Below are 21,370 nucleotides of genomic sequence, written 5' to 3'. Positions count from 1 at the left end.
TTAAAGGGCCGGATGTGCCAGAATTTATAGATAAAACCTGATCACAAACTGTTAAAATATCAATGAAATCTTAAAATTAAGAAAATTAAATTGAGCAGCTTTTCAGTCGCTCCAGGATTTTGTGACTTTTTGTGATTTTTCTGCAATACAAATCAAAGTGTTTGTGGTACTAATTTGTGATGTTTGCTCTTATTTATGACAATAAATGCGACTTTTCATATAGATCATGGACTAAAATCTGACGTCAGTTAAGGCTGAGGCAGCTGTTTAGTTTTTGACAATTTTTGAGAATAATATTCAATAAACTCCCAATTATGTATTAGTATAAAAAAAATTTGTGTGAATTTCCACGATAATTCTCAAGAAACTGGAGGGACTGACGGATAAAAACTGCATTGATTTGATTGATAACATAATATTTAAGCACATTTAGTGTTTAGTGTTTGACACACGTGTTTTAATATCTTCTTTTCCTTCCACTTTTTAACTGTGCTTTATTTCTATTATATAAAATCCCAATAAAATGCACTAATATATGTACGAATTAAAGGTATGTGAATCTTTTTGTACTGCATATTCTCCTGAATCCACAAGAAATGTGAGTACCGATGCACATAAGGGAAATAAATTATTGCACATTCTGTCTATGTGGATAATTTTTCTCTTGGAAAAAAGCACGGTTGTTAAATTTTTACATTAATTAAGCTGTTTTCCATACTTTATAAGGATTGCCCCTGCAGAAACAGTTTTAGGTTGTTTTGTGAATAATTCTCTGCATAATTAATACCATATTTCTGTTTTCTTCAGTCCATGGGGCATCATGTGCCTGTGTGTGTTACCAGTAACCAGCTGCACCTCCAGCCAGCAGAGGGGGTCTCACCTTGTTGCTCCTGTCCCTCATGCGCCCAAAACAACCAAGTGAGCCGGACTGTTGCTCTGTAATGTATTTAAGTTTAGATTAATGTTTTCCTATCACATCACCAGGAACTACCCCCTTCCATCGCTTATCGATATCTTGAGGGAATCCCCAGTTCGTAAACAAGATGACGTAAAGAGATGTTCTCCTTGCCACACTTTGCCCCTTTCCCGACCCCTGGGACATGATGAGCCTCTCTGGCCTTAGATTTGGTCCTCGCTGAAAGGGCGGTGCAGGCAAATTAGGGCTGGGATATCCCTGTGTCAAGGTGTCTGGGGCAGATAGAGATGTTTGTGTGTCATACACCCTGCTGAGCGCAGTGGGGTCCTGCACTTTAGCGCCGACGTACTTTCAGGTGGGTGTTCCCGCTCACGTCGGGCCCCTCAGTGAACTGGTCTTTTCGTCTGTCCCAGGTCAGTTTGTCTCCGGGTTCGACGAGGCTGACAGGGCGCTGATCATCCTGTTTCCAGTACTGGAGACCAGGTGGGATTACCTGCACTCAGGTAGGGGTGTAGACATGGTTTTTTATAGGATTCCTAGGGACAAGAACCAAGAAATTTAAATTATCTTTTTACAAACTAACGGGAATTTCAACAGAGTGCACTCAATACTGAAATTGAATATGTGGATCATACAAACACCTCAAGATTGCTGTTTTAAAATATGCAAATAACTTGCTTTTGATGTCATAAATTTAAATTGGTGCAGACATCAAATTACTTTTAAGCAGAAGCATTTTTGTGTGTGGATTTTAAAAGTGACAAAGCCATTTTCTGTTAATGTTAGGTTTAAAATCTAAATGTGCAACAGAAATTTTTAATTTTGCCATGCAAAACCTGTCCTTTTTCTGTTTGATGTTAAAATATAATGTTTCTGTGTTTAATTGTATAATTCTGTGCAAAGTTGCAGAAGCTAAAAGTATTTATTTTTCTGTCTTGCCACTGAGGAGAACATATAAGCCTGGTTGACGGGCGTAACCCAAAGATAAGACTCTGTAGTCTCCTATTTAAACTATATCGTACTTCAAATTGTCAACGGCCAGTTTATTATCTGACCTGTGTGGCATCTTTACAGGCAGACTCTGAATGAAGAATATGGTGGCGATCATTCGTTTTTTAATAAAATTGGTGTCATTGGTAATGACACTCAAATATAATTAGAGAAAATTTGAGGGGTTTTTTATATAATTATTGCAAAACTCTGTAAAGTTGGGTTATCATGTGTCCTTTCCATTATAAGTTCATCAAATCACCTCCAGTTTTAACACAGCTGGTCTTTAGTGAGAATTTGTTGACTCTGAGTTACCAGAGACGACTTCTGTGAGTCAATTAATTTGTTTTCTGCTTTAGGGAATGCATTAAGTAGCTGAAAGCAGAGGTAATTCAACATCCATGGAGAACAATTTCACTTTTGAGGAGGTTTGTATTCATTTTTACTGATTCAATGAACACTTGAAGATGTTATCTAGAATTTTTAAACTAATCAATCACTTTCTAACTCATCCAGGGCAGCGACATGTCATATGAAGACAATGATCCAGCCTTCCCTTCTGATTTAAAAATGTGAGTGCTTCATCTTCTTTAGGCCTCCTTCTTCAGCACTGTGCCCCAACAGTGAACTTCTGCACACTGTTTCTGATAAGATAGTGGGAACTATCATTCTAGTCCAAGGCCCAGTTTTTAAATTATTCAGTTCAAGAGTGTGTAGTTTATGATTCATTTATGCACCTTTTGATTTTATTTATTTATTTATTTATTTATTTATTTATTTATTTACCGTTGATTTGTTTGAATCTGTTTTGTTGAGTAAAAACATAGATTATCTAAACAGCTGCAATAGTAAAAGCATGAAATATGTATATAATTCTTAACTAGACTTTGAAATTATTCATTTATAGACTGAAATATATTTTATAAAACGCACTTGAGAGTTTAACAGTCTTCTGCTTGCTGTTTTTTTTTCTAAATAAATACTACGTAAACAAACACGAATAACTTCCTGTTTCCAGAATGTAAGAAGCTTTTTATGTTCTGCTCGAAAACATCCCCAGACATTTGAACTTACGTTAGATCTTCTTCTGGGCCAATCAGAGATAAGAATGTAGCTGATAAACAAGTCGCTTTGTGCTGCCATCTTGTGGCGATGAAAAGCATTGCACCGATTCTGGAATTAAAAAAAATATATAGAAATTGAATTGAATCATTCTTATAATGAAGGATTGAACTGCATCTCTGTTAAATGACGAAGCAACATTTTTCAGTTGCTTTGCAATATCTGAGTGCAAAGTGGCGGATCTGGCTCATGTTTCTGTACCTCCGAACCCATCAGAACTTCAGAAGGCCTGAACAACTTTAATGTCAAAAGGAATGATGAAGAAAAAGAGGAAGAGACTGAGCCTCCTCCTGAAGCCATTGTTATTCCCAGTGATTCAGACGGTAAGCTGTCCTTTTCAACAGATTTTACTGAATTTTACTCCATTTAAACCACTCTGATGCCTCTTTATTTTTAGCGTTTCTGAACGTGAACACCAATGCCACCACCAGGGGGGATGCTCAGGTAAGTGTACTCTTCTGAAGAAGAAAATGGTGTAAAGAGGCTCCCCAAAGTGCACTGACTTCAGCTGAAAATCAGGGTTTTGTGATGTAAAAAAATGACACAAGGTAAATAATTTAAAAGCTTTTTTCACATATTCAGTAAACCTTTTAGGAAAAACGTATATTAATACTATTTGGAGAGTACAGGACATTGCTACTTCATTATTCCTGTTGGTCTCTTAGCAGTCTCCTTGACCAGTTTTTATCATGTCTTTTCAACAATTCTGGAGATCTTTATAACATCACTCTTGTGCCACATTTTTCTTTATTGGTTAATAGCATGTAAACAATGCTGAAGTTTTTCGTATCCTTCTTCTGATTGACACCAGCAACGAGATCTTCCTGATCTTTTGTGATCTCTTTGCAAACAATGGCTTCAGCTAAAAGATGCAAATATGAAGAAGTAAAAGAAACTTGACTCTATTTCCTTTGAAACCAGACCCAATATATGGTAGACTCAAGGTAAAGAAGACTAAAAGATGAAAGATTAATCACATGCCTTTTGACATTTTATTGCATCATTTTATGTATTTCACTCTTCAAGCAAATAGATTTGTTTGTTTTTCAAATGAATTGTGCAAATTAAACTTCAGCGTTACATTTGAGATGATATCTGCCATTTTTTAATACACACAAACCTGATATTTTCACTGGGGAAAGCAAACCTTTTACTGCTTTAACACTAATACGCTGAAAAGTGCTTGACCTACTGTTTTCTTACAACAGGCCTATGTGGAGTTAAATGAGCTCCAGGGCAACATCTGGCAGGAAACCAGCCGATGGGTGGGCTATGAGGAAAACCTTGACCCCAACACCAGGCAGTGGGGTCCATCTCATGTCTCCTACCTCACCTTTAAGAGCTTGCTCCATGTTCGCAGAGCGTTAAACACAGGTGATTTCAGAGCTGTTACAGAACTAGAAAGTAGCATCCAAACATTCTTGTGACTGGTTGGTCTATTTGGAGCTGTAGTAACCCCAAGCCTTGGTTCTCAGGAGCCATCATCTTCGACATGAACGCCAGCACCCTGGCCTCTGTGGCTGAGAAAATAGTGGATGAGCTGGTCAGCAAAGGTGAAATCCGTCCCACTGATCGAGACTCCCTGCTGAGAGCTCTCCTACTGAGACGCAGGTAGGAATGTTTCTGTTTTTCCTGCCATTCCATAAACTCTCAAAGCCATTCTAAGCATATTTTTGCTTGTCCTTTCAGTCAGAATGAGGGACCTGTGGTCACTCCAACTGGAGACATTCAAATGCAAACATTTTCAGTCATAAAGAAGGTAGTTATTTACCTTTAGTCCATCTTTGTATGACATATAGAATATTTTAACATACTTCATCTACTTTATTTTGCAGAGAGACAGCTCGGACAACATGGAGGCTTCAATTGTCCTCACAGGTATGTTTGGTCAAATGCAGCCTTGTCCCTGTATGATGCGCATGTTTTTGGTCCATATCTGATGTAAAGAGGTTTTCTTGCAGGTGTGCTCGACCTCCTGCAGAAACCGGTGGTGGCTTTTGTCAGGCTGAGTGACACTGTGGTGATGGAGTCTGTCCTCGAGTCTTCGGTCCCCATTCGTTTTGTCTTCATGATGGTTGGCCCCTCCAGCAGTGATCTGAACTACACTCAAATTGGGCGTGCCATGGGTGCTCTGCTAGCCGACTGGGTAGGAAAAAACTACAGTGAAAATCACAGGATCACGCTGTCAAAACCAACTCAGATTAAAATGACCCGTCCCTCCCATCTGATAGGTGTTCAGTCTGGAAGCTCACCTTGCCCAAACTGAGAAGGAGTTGAACACAGCGATCGCTGACTTCATGGACTGCAGCATCGTGATTCCACCCACCGAGATCCAGGACAAGGCAATGTTGGAGTCAATAATTGACTTCCAGAAGAAGATGCTGCGTGAAAGACTCCGTCCCACTGACACCCGCCTTCTGTTTGGAGAAGCCGCTGGTTAGCATCTTTGACCAGAACTACAACAAGAATATAGACATCTTAACCCTCTTAGATTCAGACGTCAAAATTCAACTAATTTTGAAGATTAGGCAGAACTGACCAGACTGAGATCTTGTTATCTAATAATGTAATGAACATGTTTTGTGTAGCTCATACACCTAGCTTAACCTACTCAAGGAAGCGTGGTAGGTCACCTTTAGTGCTTCAAAATTGGATTTTGAGGTAAAAAGTAGCAAACTGAAAAATGGTTGAGAACTTAGAATCAGAACAAATGAATGTCTTCTTGTTTACGTTTAGATGCGGCTCCTGAAGGGCCAAAGGAGGACCCTCTGGCCCGTACAGGCTATCCTTTTGGTGGAATGGTGAAAGACATCAAGCGCCGTTACCGCCACTACCTCAGCGACTACGTAGATGCTCTGAACCCTCAGGTGCTTGCTGCCATCATCTTCATCTACTTTGCTGCCCTGTCACCTGCAATCACCTTCGGAGGGCTTCTAGGTAAGTAGAAAAAGTCCAAAGTGGAAAGACATGTATCTCATGTTGTGTTTGATGACCATAGTAGTTGCTGAAAATTGTCTCTGGCTCTGAAGCTTTTGTTGGTCTCTTTAAATCCACTCTAGCGGACAAAACAGACAAAATGATGGGAGTCTCAGAGCTTATGGTCTCTACCTGCGTTCAGGGTATAATCTTCTGCCTCATTGCTGCCCAACCTGTCCTTGTCATTGGATTTTCTGGACCTCTGCTCCTGTTTGAAGAAGCTTTTTTTGTCGTATGTACAAACAGTCAGATGATAAGATTTCTGAAAATGTTTTAAAAGCACTACTGTCCTCATTAAAGTCGTCTTTCCTTTGTCTGCACTAGTTCTGCACAACCCAAGGCATCGAATACATTGTGGGCCGTATCTGGGTGGGCATGTGGCTGGTGGTGATCGTGATTGTAGTTGTGGCCGTGGAAGGCAGCTTCTTGGTCCGATTCATTTCACGCTTCACCCAAGAAATCTTCTCAATCCTCATTTCACTCATCTTCATCTACGAGACCTTCGCCAAGCTCATCAAGGTTAGCACAGTTCATTCGTCCACCCTTTCTCACCACCAATCATTTCACTTTTTCCATCAACTCTAACTGACTTCTAATCCCTTTTCTTGTTCAGATCTTCAAAACTCATCCTTTGATTCTGAACTACGAACATCTTAATGACACACTGGATAACCCCTTCCATCCAGTCATCAAGGAGCACAAGGAGACTCATCCAGATGGCAATGTGACCATTAAAGAGCTGGAGATTGAAAGGGCGTACCCCAACACTGCCCTGCTGTCTATGTGCCTTATGTTTGGCTGTTTCTTCATTGCATACTTCCTTCGTCAGTTCAAGAATGGTACCTTCCTCCCAGGCCCGGTAAGAAGAAGTTCTGAACAAACTCTAAAAATCACCTCTATAAAGTGATCTGGGTTCGATGGAGGGCTATGTTTAATTTTCTCTCCAGATTCGTCGCTTGATTGGAGATTTTGGAGTCCCTATTGCCATTTTCTTTATGATCGCAGTGGATATTAGAATTGAGGATGCTTACACTCAGGTATGTTATGTGCAAATGTATAAAAATACCGCAGTAAGCAATACTGTTTGATTTTGTCTGTCTCTATTTGTTTCAAAAATAAGACTTACATGTGAATCAATCTTCATGGCATTTATTTCACTTGTAAAAACCTAGTATTACATTCAGGAAAAAGTCTTGGACTCAAATTGAAGTTTAGTTGTGTACATCACTGGTCTGTTCTGGGGAATAAGAAGCTTGGCAAAAAAGAAAGTACCTCTATTTACTAGTTAGTTTATTTACCAAACTTTACCTGTGGCCCTGAAGTATTGCTTCAGTTCAATTCAATTCAATTTATATAGTGCCAATTCACAACAAATGTGTTTGTATTGGAGAAAGGAATGTCTGTTTTTCTTTCCTAGGCATGTTTTCTCAGATTAGATGTTTTTCCTTTAAGAAAATTTCACAAACTTCATATTTCTACATCCGCTTTTGGTTAGAATAAAGAAGCCTGATTTATCTTCAAGAATGTCTGAATCCAAAACAAACAAATTAATTGTCAAACTTTGCCAAAATAACCTTACCCTTACCTTCTTTTTTTTTGCATTTATCAACCAATATTTGCCTTATTTTGCAGAAACTGGTTGTGCCAAAAGGTATTGAAGTGACCAACCCCAAATCTAGAGGCTGGATCATCAACCCCATGGGAGAAAAAAAGCCTTTCCCTATTTGGATGATGGGTGCCTGCTGTGTTCCTGCTCTGCTTGTCTTCATCCTCATTTTCATGGAGTCCCAGATTACTACGTGAGTAAAGTTGGATATTCTATACATTACCATTACGAACTGCTTGAACAATGTGAAAGAAGTATCTATTTGTGTGATCACAGGTTGATTGTGAGCAAACCTGAGAGGAAGATGGTGAAAGGCTCTGGTTTTCATTTTGACCTGCTCCTCCTGGTCACCATGGGCGGCATTTCCTCCATCTTTGGCGTCCCCTGGCTGAGTGCTACCACTGTGCGGTCTGTCACCCATGCCAACGCTCTGACCGTCATGTCTAAGGGCCCCAAACCGGTGATCGAGAAGGTGATTGAGCAGAGGATCAGTGGTATGATCGTGGCCCTTATGGTTGGTAGGTGCTGCCATCTAGAGTGCTAATGCATTCACAACATGCTTGAAGGGAAGAACTGTTTCCTCCTTTTATCACCAACTCTCTTTCTTACTGTTCAGGAGTTTCGATTTTCATGGAACCGATCCTGCGGATGATTCCGATGACCGCCTTATTTGGTATCTTCTTGTACATGGGTATCACCTCTCTAAATGGTGTCCAGATGTGGGACAGGATTCTTCTTCTCATTACACCCAAGAAATACCATCCATCTGATGCCTATGCTACCAGGGTATCACTCCTAGTCATTAATACGGTTTATCTCACTCTGTGACACATTTTGAGTGTGTATTTTGTGTCTCCTGCACGTTATTGCTCCCAACTATAAGTACTAATACTGTTTTAATTCAAGTTAAAGCTTTCAGGACTGTTGGATTTCGTTTTTGTTGATTTATTCAAATCTACAAAGGAGATTTCTCAGCTTTAGTAACTTGATCCTGTCTGTTTATCTTTGCAGGTGAAAACAATGCGGATGCATATCTTCACTCTGATCCAGATTTTGTGCTTGGGAGTCCTTTGGCTTGTCAAGCAGAGCACCTTCTCATTGGCACTGCCTTTCTTCCTCATTCTCACCATCCCACTGAGGATCTTCATGACCGGCCGGATCTTCACTCCACTGGAGATGAAATGTGTAAGTTCTGGGCTGCATCTCCAAAATCTCCCAACAATTCATTCATTCATTCATAAGTTATCTTGAAGTTGTTTTATTGGTGTTATTGTTAACGGATGGATTTGTCTTGCAGCTGGATGCAGATGACGCCAAAGTGAAATTCGATGACGAAGACATGGAAGATGGATTGGCGTAAAAACCAATATGAAGAAAAACCACTCAATTGTAATTACAAACTGTTGTCATTTTTATCTTTAAAATATTACTTTTCATATCCAGCATTCAGGCAATGTTTCTGTTGATGAACCAGGCAAAGGCTTACATAGAAAATAGTATTTTAACTGAAGACATTTTTGTTTTGAAAAGGCAGCACTTTTTCCTATAAAAACATGTATCCTTCTTTTTCCTTCCAGTACATATTTAACATATGGATTTTCCCATTTGCCTTTGTTCTAACACAGGATTTTTTTGCTTGCGCTAATTTATGATAATAAATCTAAGTTTTTGAAATAATCACAAATAGGAATTTCTGTGACTTTCACTAGTGCCTTTTCCCACAGCCTGGAGTATTTTTCTCAATATGTTTTAAGCTATTTTTATTAAGTTTGCTCCAATTGATTTTTTGTGTGTCATAGTATTTTCTGTTCTTGTTTGAAATGTGTATAAAAAAGATGTGAGTTGCCTATATGAGAGTTTAGAGTATAATTACTTTAAAAAAAATAAATCAAAATCAACGAACAATAAAGGGAAGTTAATAAAGAGATGCATTTTTAGTCAATTGCTGGAGCATAGCATCAGGAAAGTATTCTTGTAAATGACCTACATTGTTCGTTAAACGTGTGTGCTTAAACTGTACATTGCTTTGGATTATTTTAATACAAATAAAATCAGTGTTTAAAATGCTTGACTTCATAAGTACAACTGGGAAACAGCATAAAACAAATCTAGCGATTTATTATCAGTTTTTATCCCGTTAGTAGACAGGAAAGGACTTAAGGATGGATGCTGCTTTCACGGACATCATGCAAATATCATCTCCTCCATATTGAAACTTTAAAAATAGTGACCTCCAAATCCAAAACGCATGAACGTTTCACTGTGTATTCACATTTTATAAAATCAATTGATTAAGCTGCACTTATTTCTAATAATACCATCATTTTTAAGTATTTTCTTTTTTTACAAAGTGTAACAGAAAGAGTAAAAACATTTAGTTGAGTTTAGCTAATACTTTAATAATATTCCATGAGCACATACATATTTTACATTTGAAAAAAGCTAGAAATAAAAACTAGATAATACAATTTTGGCTTAGAACGCTGTTCTAAATGTACTAAAAGTTTTACGAAATTACTTAAGAAAATCGCACCTCAAAGTGGTGTATTATGTGATTCCAACTTTTCCGACAGCAAGTGAACACAGCAAAGTTTAACAAGGCTGAGTGCCTGAAAGTCATTTGTTTTCGATGAATCGGGCGGACTGGATTGGACAGCCGGCGGTTCCGCCCACAAACACACAAGGTGGAGTTGAAAAGAAAAAACACACTGGGCCAAAATGAAGCTGTCAAACAGCCGCTTACAATTCAGTAAAAGAGGTTTGGAGCTGGTGGAAACAGCTTGAGCACAGGAAAAGAGAAATAAATGCTGACAAACAACAAATTGCATTTGATTTTTATTTGATTTTAAATAGCAGCATTAAATACGAGAACCAGAGCTGCAACTTTGGCTTTCCTGAGACCCGGAGTTGCCTGCTAAAACCCCCGCGGTGCAAAATTTCGCCTCGGAGATGTAACAGGGTCGGCCTCGGGGAGCAAAAGTAATCGTGCTCGGTTTTATTAAAAAAAAATCAACGGTGCGCCACCGCAAAAAAAAAATGGTGTTGAGTCGGCGCAGCGAAATGGTTGGATGGAGAGGGGAGAGCTGCTGCGCGTTGAGTGGAGGGAGACTGCGAGTGAGATGGAGGCGGGGGGAAGGACCGTCTCTGCGGGGACTGGAGCCCAGCATCGACGGCGCAGTGCTGGCTATAGTTCAACCCTCCCCTTCTTCCTCCACAGCGACACTGGCTCACAACGAAACAGGTAAGGCACCACAAAACTCGGTCGGTTTCCCAGCTACACTACCGAGAAGCTCATAAAAAAACGATGAAAAGTTTACAGTGAAACATTTAGTTGTGGGGTTGGTTGTCATTTAAACGCCCCTCGCACGGCAGTTTCTTTGTAGCACCGAAACAGACCGACCGTTGTGGAAGGGTACAGACGAGGTCGGCCATAGCCGAATTACTTATCCCGAACAGTGGGGAAGAACCGCGTTGTAAGACCCGAAGGTATGTTTCATTTTTACAAAAAAACCCCGACGACTGCTTTAGGCAAAATACTTTCATCGAAACTGAGACATTTGTGATGTAACGGTGGGGTTTGCGTGGGGAACGAGCGGTGGTTTCCGCGCCGAGACCTCCATGCGGCTGTTGGCGGAACAGCTAGCCGCCACTCTCGGCCAGCCATCAGGGATCTCGGTTTAATATCTCACCGTACTGAGACTCGCCCTCCCTCTCCCCCTCACTCTCTCTCACCGACCGTAGCCCAGAACCACCAGCGACGACCGAGCTCGAAGAACCCGCCTTCTCGTCCTTGCTTATGCGCTTTTCGGGTGTAGGGGAAGGGAGGCTGCAACGCCCCGGCTTTAGCTCTAAGCTCCGTTGTCAGTGTTTGCAGTGCGCCATTGGACCTTGTCACGGTAGGTTTCCTCACAGAGCAGAGCGGGGCTGAAGCATGGCGGACCTGGAGCTGTTTTTGCCGCGCCAGAGAAGCTGCTCATACTCGGATCTTAGCGTCCTTTCTGAGATGTAACCGAGCATTTGGGATCCGCGTTTTCTCGGCAGTTACGTTCTGATCAATTTACTGATGATACAACTAAAATTAACGAGCAAAAAATTAGGTTAACGTGGTGTTTTTCCGTTTAATATTTGGATTTTTTTTGCATCTCTTTCTGCGGCTCCGCAGGTCATTTCAACTGAAAAAGGTTAGCCAATCTTGGTCTTGTTTGCCTTTAATTCTCCGAGATATCACTGAAATAAAATTGATAATTTTGTAAATACTAGCTAATGTAATCCAGATCATACACGGAGAACAGAAAAATCTAATTAAATTATCTTTCTAACATAAAAATGTGACTTTACAAGTCAACTGAATGTACATTTATTTTTCCACATGGTAAGCTGTCTGGTTGTGTAGTTAGTACCGTTGCAGTTCATTTTTTAAGACATCCATATGTTGTATTCTTGGTTGAAATTGGCGAAACTCGATGGCAGGTTTTATATAATTTAGTTTCTGGATTAGCATTCATGTTAATATAAGAGGTTTTAATCAAGCTAGGTCACGCGTTTGAGCTGGGGCCATCAAGGACAAGATGAACAACGAGGATCCGCCATCATGGAAGCACAGCTCGGCTACGCCTCGCTGAAGAATGCTCTCGGTTTTTCTCCACAGATCCGCCATGTTGCGTTTAAAAGACGACGAAAGTACTCTCAAAATACGTAAAAGCGCTCATTTTTGCCTCAAACGAATATTACTTCGACCTCCCTGTATGTTTTTGGAGGTTTACATAGAAAAAAACGATTAAAAGGTTCGCATGACGGAGTTAGAGCCGCATCCAACGGTGAGGAGGCGCCTCTTCCGAGTGGCGCATTTGGCTGCAGTGCTTCCAAGCCACCATTCCTGCCTCTCGGAGACCGAAAGCAGATCCCCCAGTCCGTGGTCAGCTGGTCGCCTACAGCTGCCTGTCTGTCCACGTCTATTCGCTTCCTCCTTCCGTAGATCCTCCCCAAAAACTCCGCTCCGACAGAAAAATCCTCCATTACCGAGCAGACCGAGGGAGAAAATGGTCGCTGCTGTGTGTCCACGATACTTTTGTTGTGGAATAAGGACAGAGCTAATTCGCCAAATTCCGGTTAGGGGGGGAAAAATCGTCTGAGACTCCTGTTGTCGTAGCTAGTTGTGCTAGTTTGAAGCCCTCCGCAGTGTTATTTGAGATTTGAAGCCGTCACAAGCAATAGCCTATGTCTCACCATGCAGCGTAAACGTTTTAGGGGCGGTGTAATGAACATAAAACATCATGCAGAGGCAGATTTACATTCACACAGAAATGTATTAATTTTTAATCCGCAAATTGATAACTCGCAATCTACTTTTTAAACAATGACTAGAAAAAAAACATAACTTATTTGACCACTTTTTTTTTTTAATGGACTCGGAATTTTTTCCCCCAATTTGTTCCTTTTTAAGATTCAACGGAGCCAATACATGAATGAATAAAAACAGTTTATTTTTTTACTTGATTTATTCTCATATAAAATCTCATTAGTTGGTTGAAAACCCTTTTTTATTACAAATATTTCTGTAATTTCAAGCAAATTGGATCTCCTTTACGTACTTAAATGAAAGTTTGATGTAAATTAATTATCTTACACTAACTGCCTGGACCTTTATTTAAACATTTACAAGGTCTGGGTAAGTTTGGAAAAATATTTTGATTTTCTCGCTATTGTTTGTCCAAAATCTTTTAATCCACCCATTGATGACGCATTTACTTCATATCTTTCTGATTGTAGTTTAGTTAAAAAAAATTCAGGTTTGGTATTTAAAATGTACATAAGCTGCAGTAAATTCATTATAAAATAAGCTTTTAAGTCAGGCTACACATAAGATGGGAACTCTGGAAATGTATGGAAAAATATGTAAGCGGCATGGTAAATCTTCTATTCTCATTGTTAAGTGATTAATTGCTGTATTTAGAGTACTTTTGATTTTATACATAAGTTTAAAGCTAAGATACATTAAATATTTATAGCTGAGTATTAAAAGTGAACTAAATACATCCCAGAAATAACTATTTACTGGAACCATGAGGTTAGTTTGACAAAAACGTTGTCTTTATTTGCAGAGTCGAGACTGTATAACCACAAATGAATGGAGACATGGAGGCGGTGGCCCAGGACCAAGGTATGATTCTCCAACAGCTCTGTTGATTTCAAACCTTTTCATATCATTTTCCTGCCCATCCGTATATTTAATAACATTTCTGCTCTTCTTTTGTAATGTGTTCACAGTGTGGGCGCAGGATGACCTCCTAAAATTGCTGGACTCCATGAAAGTGGCTCTGCCTCAGAAGGACCTGACAAAATACAAAACCTCCGAGTCCCACCTGGACTGGCAGAAGGTGGCCTTCAACTCCTACACAGCAGAGATGTGCAAGCAGAAATGGCAGGAAGTCTCAAAAGAGGTGAGCCACGTTAACTGACTTCAATCTCAGACTAAATGTTCGGAGGAGTCTGCATTTAGAGCTAACCCATGTGTTTTCATTTCATAAAGATCCGGAAATTCAGAACTCTAACAGAGCTGATATTTGATGCCCAGGACTACATCAAGAACCCTTACAAAGGCAAGAAATTAAAGGTGAGTTGCACTCAGTACTTCTAACACCAAAGCTACGAAGCTATGCAAGTGAAGCTCAAAATTCAGACTTTGTTTTTTTTTTTTGTTTTTTTTTATCTCGTCTTTACACAGAAACACCCAGATTTCCCCAAGAAGCCTTTGACTCCGTATTTCCGTTTCTTCATGGAAAAGAGGGCCAAGTATGCAAAGTTGCATCCTGAAATGAGCAACTTGGACCTCACTAAGATCCTCTCCAAGAAGTACAGGGAGCTCCCTGACAAAAAGAAGGTCAGTAAAGTGTTTTTTTAATTTTTTGTCTAAGTTAAAGTTTCATTTTTACATTTAAACCTGCGGTTTCACTAATCAAAACTTGTTTCTGTTTTGTTTCAACAGAAAAAGTACGTAGAGGACTTCTTGCGTGATAAAGAAACATTTGTGCAAAGCATGATGAAATTCAGGTAAGAATGATTAATGCAGGTTTTTTTTAAAGAATTTATTAGCTGGTTCATGATATCCCACTTTCTTGGTAACTAAGTGGTTGTTTTACTTGCATTTCTCCAGATTTATGAGCAATAAGACCAATAATACATAGGCTAACCAAGGAGGAATATAAAATATGCAATTTATTAAATATTTTATGTAAAACAAAATTGCAATAGCTTTTGCAATTTTATTTCTAATATATTTAATATGAGGCTTATTATTCTTTGTTGTGTGTAGTTTTCTACCTATAGTTATTAAATGCTTAAACTGATCATGTGCAAACAGGGAAGAACATCCAGACCTCATGGAGAGCATGACCAAGAAAGGCTCAAATGTCCCAGAAAAGCCCAAGACGCCCCAGCAGCTGTGGTACAACCATGAAAAAAAGGCGTTCCTCAAGACGCATCCTGATGTAAGCCAGAGAGTCTGACCCTCCCACAATCCAGTTTGATTATTGGAAATGTGCTTTCTGAAAGATGTTGTGTGTCACAACCAGGCGACCACCAAAGACATCAAGGACAGTCTTGGTAAGCAGTGGACGCAGCTGTCTGACAAAAAGAGGCTCAAATGGATCAGCAAGTCCCTGGAGCAGCAGAAGCTGTACGAGGTGCGAGGATTTGGTTAACTGCAGCATGGAGGGTCTGTACGGTAGTTTGGGTTGGTTTTCATAAGTGGTTTTACGTTTTGTTTTTCTAGGAAGCGATGCGGGAATACATCCAGCAGCACCCGGAGCTGAACATGAGCCAGGGAAACATCGTGAAGTCCACCCTGACCAAGGCGGAGCGGCACCTCAAAGACAAGTCTGACGGCCGGCCCGACAAGCCGCCTCCGTAAGCTCCACCCGTACGAAGCTCTCCGTCCAGCTGCTGCGACGGATTTACTCAGAAATCACGTGTGAATGTTTTAGAAACGGCTACTCGATGTTCTGCGCCGAGCTGATGTCCAGCATGAAGGACGTCCCGAGCACGGAGCGCATGGTGATGTGCAGCCAGCGGTGGAAGCTCCTGAAGCAGAACGAAAAGGACGCGTACCAGAAACGCTGCGAACAGGTCAGTCTGACAGCAAATCCAGAAGAAACCCCGTCCGGATCTCCTCCCGGGTTTTAATTTGATTCCTTTTGCTTTTTTCCATCCAGAGGAAGAAGGAGTATGAAATAGAGATGAACAGATTCCTCAGTGTGAGTTCCCAGTGTGTTTTGGTTCTGTTATTTTCTCTGTAAGCATTTAGCTTTTATCTGAAAGCTAAGTGTTTGTTTTTATTGTTTCAGACCTTGTCAGAGCAGGAGCAGCAGCGAGTTCTGGGCGAGGATAAGATCGGTCTCAAAAAGAACAGTGCAGCCAGCAGCCCTGCCTCTAGAAAGAAAAATGCTAAAACGAAGGTAAAGCTGGCATTCTTTCTTTTGTTTCTCTTTTTTTCTTTTGTTTCTTTGTTTCTAACTCATTTGCATTGTTTTTGTAGGCAAGTACAGAGAAACCCAAGAGGCCCATCTCTGCCATGTTCATATTCTCTGAGGAGAAGCGAGCCAAGCTGCAGCAGGAGCGACCCGACATTCCTGACAGCGAGCTCACCAGACTCCTGGCCCGCATGTGGAACGAGCTGCCTGATAAGAAGAAGGTAGCCTGTCTTCTACATACAGTTATCAAAATAAACATCCCGACAAGTCGTCGTAGTAAAATTTTCTCCTGTGATTTTTTTTTCTCTCTTTATGATTCAGGAGAAGTATAAACGTGTGGAGGCGCTTCTGAAAGCCGAGTCTGAGAAGAAGGAGAGGGAGGACAGAAGTCGCCTGCCGGATCCGCCCAAAACGGCTCAGGAAATCTGGCAGCAGAGTGTCATAGGGGACTACGTTGCCAGATTTAAGGTCCGATTGACTTCAGACACACAACCTTCTGGTTTCTCTGTTATTGTTTCCACCAGTGAAATTTAAACGAGGCCTTTTTGTTGCAGAATGATCGACCAAAGGCGCACAAAGCCATGGAAACGGTGTGGAGCACCATGGAGAAAAAGGAGAAGATCATGTGGATCAAAAAAGCTGCAGAAGACCAGAAAAGATATGAAGTAAGATGTTATTTTGTTTCCAACACAAAGTAAATGTATTTTATTTGGTAGGAAACACAAAATGGTGCATAATTATGAAGTGCCGGGGCCGATACAGCGAAGCATTTCAGAGTTGATGACGAGATAGAAAGTCTAAATTTTGAAAACAAACATTCAAATTACACTCATTTATCACATAAAATACATTGAAACTTGTGAACTTTTATTGAAAACATCTGGACGAGTAGGAACTGAACTGACTCCTCTGTGTTTAACAGAGAGATCTGTGCGAGATGCGATCTCCTGCCAACGCCGTCACATCTTTGAAGAAGATGAAGTTCGAAGGAGAACCCAAAAAACCGCCATCGTAAGTTTGCAACGTGACACTTTTTTTTTGTTTTTAATGGCTATAAAAGGATGTAAAACGTTTATAAAATCTGTCCCTGTTAGAAACGGATACCAGAAGTTCTCTCAGGAGATGCTGTCCAACGGCGAGCTGAATCACCTCCCGATGAAGGAGCGAATGGCCGAGATCGGCAGCCGGTGGCAGAGGCTGCCGCTGAAGGACAAGGACCGCTACAAGAAGATCGCCGAGGAGAAGCAGAAGCAGTACAAAGTCCTCCTGGAACAGTGGCTGGCTGTAAGAGCTGCTTAAAATAAACATAAGAGGTTTTAAATTAGCTTTGTAGATTTTTATTTTACCTACATCTCTTCTGCCAACAGAGCTTGTCTTCACAAGAGCGAAACACTTACAGAGAGTACAATTCCCAAGTAAGTCTTTACGTCTCGCGTCAGCAGTTTGCTTTTAAAGTGTTTTCTTCCATTTTGAACAGCTGAGATCTTACATTTTTTGCATTTGATTCACAGAAAAGAAGAACTCCGGCAAAACCAGGAGGCGCCAAAGCAAAGATTAAGAAATCTGTGAGTCTCTGAGTTCATCCGTTCGCCTGAAGTCATGAAGCTCGTTTTCCCTAGCCTAAAAATGTGCTTTCTGACAGGACACGGAGGAAGAGGAGGACGATGACGACGATGAGCAGGAGAAGGCTTCGTCAGAAGCAGACTCCTCCAGTGAGGAGGATGACGAAGATGAAGACGACGATGATGTGAGCGAAATCTCTAATCGCTTAAAAGTATCAAGTTAAAAAAAAAAATAGACATGAATGCAAATTTTTTTCTGTTTAAAGAACGACGAAGATGACGACGACGACGAGGACGACGACGATGATGAGGTGGACGACAAAGAAAACAAATCAGACGATGACGACAGCAGCAGCGACTCCAACTCTGCCGAGTCGTCGGAGTCGGATTCGGACTGAAACATGGCCACCATCACCGCCGCCCAGAGACGAACTAAAGCAGCGCTGAGCTGAGCCAAGAGTCCAGGGAGCTCTGCCACTGTGCCAACCCTGCTCTCCTCCCACTAGGGGGAGCTCTCCTTCCCCTCCGCATCGCTTCATCTATCCTACACCCGTTTACGTTGCTGCTCCAGAAGGAAGCCCGGCCCTGAAGTCAGTCCGATTCCCTCCCGGGTGTGACGGTCACAGCTGACGTTGTACCAAAAACAGCATCCCACTGGTTTGGTGATGTCATGAACAGTTCTTCTCTGAGTTTGGTTATTTTATTTGCAGGCTCTATAGTAAAAGTTAGAGTTAAATGCATCAGGTAATCAGTTTCCCTCCAGTATTTTATTTTTTTTCCTGACAAGGAGGTCGTGAACAGAACAGGCTTCAGAGCCAAAGAACACAGTTTGGTGGATCACTTCATGAAGAGGGGGGCAGGGAGCATGTGCAGGGCACTGAATAATTGCACTCTTTAGAATGTTTCCTTTAATTTTTACTTTTTTTTTTTTCCATGTTTTCATTTGATGTAGATTTTGTGATTTGGTTCTTACAACGGTGGTATTTTGTTTAGAAGTCAAGCCATTAAGAATGTTTTTCTGTCACTGGAAGTTGTTTCCGGATGTCTTCTCTGTAGATTTAGCATGTTTTCCGTCAGACTGGATGGGCTCCAACTCAGTCATACCGCTGGCAGATTTACAAATTAAAGGCATTTTCATTCAGCTGAGAAGTTTGGTTTTGACTGGAACTGATGCAGGCATCTCTCGTTATGTAATGAGGACAATGTTTTGTCACATTTGGGTGAGGGGGGATAAAAATCTTTGTTTTTATTTCCGTTTTAATAAGACTTGGCACGTTTAAAATTACTTATATCCTTTTTTTTTAATAACCAGTGGACAAATCTGATTTGGCATTACAGAAAACAAACCCCTCCAACAATTGCTGACATTAAATCTAAATCTGTGAAAATACAATAATTGCTGTAATATTTGGTGAACTCATTTAGCTCAACTCACAAAACATAGGAAATTACTGCTGCTATAATCAGTTTTACAATATAATCCAACATGATTCATAAAAAGGTAAAATGTCTGAAAATATTTAGTAATTTCTTTATTTCCAATGCCTTTCTTACACAGTTTGTACCATTTTCTGTGTTGGAATTTACAGTCATATGTTGAAGGTTTGAAATGCATTTATTTCCAGGTGTAAATATTTGGTAACATCACAGCATCCAGGTTTGTCTCCAAAACGACGCGTCTCATAGGATTCATTTATCAGTCTTAAAACGATTCTTGTCGTTTCAGCAGTTTGTCTGGACCTCAAAGGGAGCCATTTTTTCAGTTGTCTACATTTAATTTGTTTTAAATAATATACCTTTGGATTTTTTTATGATTTTGTTTATATACTTCCGGGTTTTTGTGAGCATTAATCGTCTGCTGAGGACCTGAATGGTTTGATTTTTTTTTTTTAATCGAGTTTTGTTTATTTCAGTGGCTGTCATGACTTTGGGTTTTGTCTAATGCCCCCCTCCTAAAAAGTGTGCATTTATGTAAATCTGTCCGTCTGAGTTTGTGTGCACGCATTCACATCACTGTGTATATACGACGACGTGTGCGTGCGTATTTCTCTTTTTTTGCTTTAATGTTTGCTGTTGTTGCTGTTTTCTTGCAAACCGAGATGTGACTGCAGCGTGCATCTTCGTGCCTGTGTGGGGGCATCATACCAACACCATGAATGTACATATTGTTCTGTTATTGGATCCCGACCTTCCCTAATTTGTGTCATTATTTCCCTAATAATGGACAAAACTTGCATCATTTTTATTCTGATTGATTACTCTCTTATTGATCTGTATGTGATGGAATATTTTGACTGTATCACAGACAAACAAAAACCAGCGTGGGGTATTTAAGTAACTTGAGGAGGGGAACAAAGTGACTGATACATGGGGAGTTGCTGGGTGGAGCTGAGTTACCTGAAAATTTGGGGTTAAAAAATGTAATTTTTCTGTAAATACTGTTTTTCTTTTTGTATTGAGTGGATTTTGTTTTGTTAGTACGTTAATTTTGCAAACCCTCTTCTGTGACTTCCAGGGCGAGTGAGTCTTCCACTCATGGGAGGAGAGTTTTTAGTTTAAGGTCACCTGTTTTACTTGTTTCTTCTCTTCCCCTATGTTGGTTTCTAGAGATATGTATGACGGCAAAGCTTTACAAGTTTGTACTGCTGATCATTTGACAGGATTTGATGTTTTATATAGCGGAGGATGTTCTTATGTCCTTGTAGTTTAAGTATTTGGGCAAATAAAAGATTATCCTTAAAAGTAAGTCTGTTGTCTTTAAGAGTAAATGGGCAGGTGCATACGCTACTTTAGAGAGAACGTCTTGTCCTTTCTCTTTTTTTATTCATAAGTATAATCCTTCTGAGTTTCTACAGAGAAAACATTTCTTTAACTAGTTTTAAAAAACTTCCTATGTCCTGAAACCATGGTTATTATTTTAGCGTTAGCTTGTAATTGAGGTGCTCAGACTCAGCCAACAGATTGTGGATAAGGAGCAGCTATCTAATGTAGACTATCAACTATTAATGTCTAATGTAGAAGTCAGGCTTGCCAGTTTCAAGAGGAAGCAGATTAGCTGAGCTTTCAAAATAAAGCAACAAGTCCAGATGAGATGGGAATCCAATGTAATTCTTCTAGGGCAGTACTTAAGCAACAACATCAGTGTTTGCAATTATTGTTTTTAATGAATCATAGCAAATAGATTTTTTTTATCATTTCAAGGGATCAAATCTCTAGATTTTCACTTATTTTTTTCTGATACATTTTGATAATTTTAGTGTTTTAACTGCTTTTTAGATGTCAAATATGTTTCGAAAACTGCTACATAAAATGAAAGATTATGAAAAATGTTAGCATCTCACATTGGCAGGATGAGGGTCAAATCTCCTCTATGCTAATGTGTTTTCAACTGGAAATGGATTTTCAGAGTAAAAGATTGGATTAGATGTAAACACATGTACGAATACAAAATTTTAAAATTCATTTCTCTATATAAGTAACACTTGAAACTTTTCTGCTTCAGGCCTACAAAATTATACTAGTACTGACTACTTTTAATTCCTGAGTTGTGAGAAGTGTGAAAAAAGATAATGAAAAAGAAAAATTGCTCAGATATAACCTGGAAAATTCAGCTTGAATACACCCTGAAGCTAATAAAAGTCGGAGCATCTCCACCAATCCCAGCTGCAAAATCCAATATGGCTGCTGCACATATAAAATAAATTGACAGATGGATTGGAAACCATATATT

General features: G+C 40.1%; 2 protein-coding genes across 6 annotated transcripts; both read left to right on the top strand.

Annotated features, from left to right (window-relative positions):
* The first annotated feature begins 1,242 nt into the window (after positions 1-1,242).
* Positions 1,243-9,674, top strand: slc4a1a (solute carrier family 4 member 1a (Diego blood group)). Of its 2 annotated transcripts, none has more exons than XM_015009826.2 (21): positions 1,243-1,399; positions 2,266-2,334; positions 2,423-2,478; positions 3,245-3,351; positions 3,426-3,472; positions 4,237-4,402; positions 4,504-4,639; positions 4,718-4,787; positions 4,864-4,906; positions 4,990-5,174; positions 5,260-5,464; positions 5,765-5,965; positions 6,088-6,236; positions 6,329-6,523; positions 6,618-6,863; positions 6,952-7,041; positions 7,637-7,803; positions 7,887-8,128; positions 8,227-8,396; positions 8,622-8,795; positions 8,908-9,674. In XM_015009826.2, the coding sequence occupies exons 2-21, from the start codon at positions 2,308-2,310 to the stop codon at positions 8,968-8,970; spliced, it is 2,739 nt and encodes a 912-aa protein (XP_014865312.2). In that variant the 5' UTR covers positions 1,243-1,399; positions 2,266-2,307; the 3' UTR covers positions 8,971-9,674. The 2 variants fall into 2 exon arrangements, with proteins under 2 accessions (XP_014865312.2, XP_014827003.2); XM_014971517.2 differs by having other exon boundaries at positions 1,246-1,419.
* A 619-nt stretch (positions 9,675-10,293) lies between these two features.
* On the top strand, positions 10,294-20,382 carry ubtf (upstream binding transcription factor). 4 transcript variants are annotated; one of them, XM_014971506.2, is made up of 21 exons: positions 10,294-10,851; positions 13,712-13,770; positions 13,878-14,050; positions 14,140-14,223; positions 14,335-14,490; positions 14,596-14,660; positions 14,971-15,097; positions 15,182-15,292; positions 15,382-15,515; positions 15,593-15,734; positions 15,821-15,862; positions 15,953-16,063; positions 16,144-16,299; positions 16,400-16,546; positions 16,633-16,743; positions 17,001-17,089; positions 17,173-17,362; positions 17,446-17,493; positions 17,590-17,643; positions 17,721-17,825; positions 17,907-20,382. In XM_014971506.2, exons 2-21 carry the CDS (start codon positions 13,734-13,736, stop codon positions 18,036-18,038), a joined length of 2,214 nt encoding a protein of 737 aa, XP_014826992.2. In that variant the 5' UTR covers positions 10,294-10,851; positions 13,712-13,733; the 3' UTR covers positions 18,039-20,382. The 4 variants fall into 4 exon arrangements, with proteins under 4 accessions (XP_014826992.2, XP_087863852.1, XP_014826991.2 ...); XM_088007726.1 differs by having other exon boundaries at positions 10,294-11,096; XM_014971505.2 differs by having other exon boundaries at positions 10,294-11,506.
* Positions 20,383-21,370: the final 988 nt, after the last annotated feature.

This window comes from Poecilia mexicana, unplaced genomic scaffold, assembly GCF_051168715.1.
Source record: "Poecilia mexicana isolate PSO_F unplaced genomic scaffold, ASM5116871v1 scaffold_8, whole genome shotgun sequence".
Classification (NCBI taxonomy): domain Eukaryota; kingdom Metazoa; phylum Chordata; class Actinopteri; order Cyprinodontiformes; family Poeciliidae; genus Poecilia; species Poecilia mexicana.
Note: the sequence above shows the minus strand (reverse complement) of the source record. Positions and strands in the feature narration are given on the sequence as shown.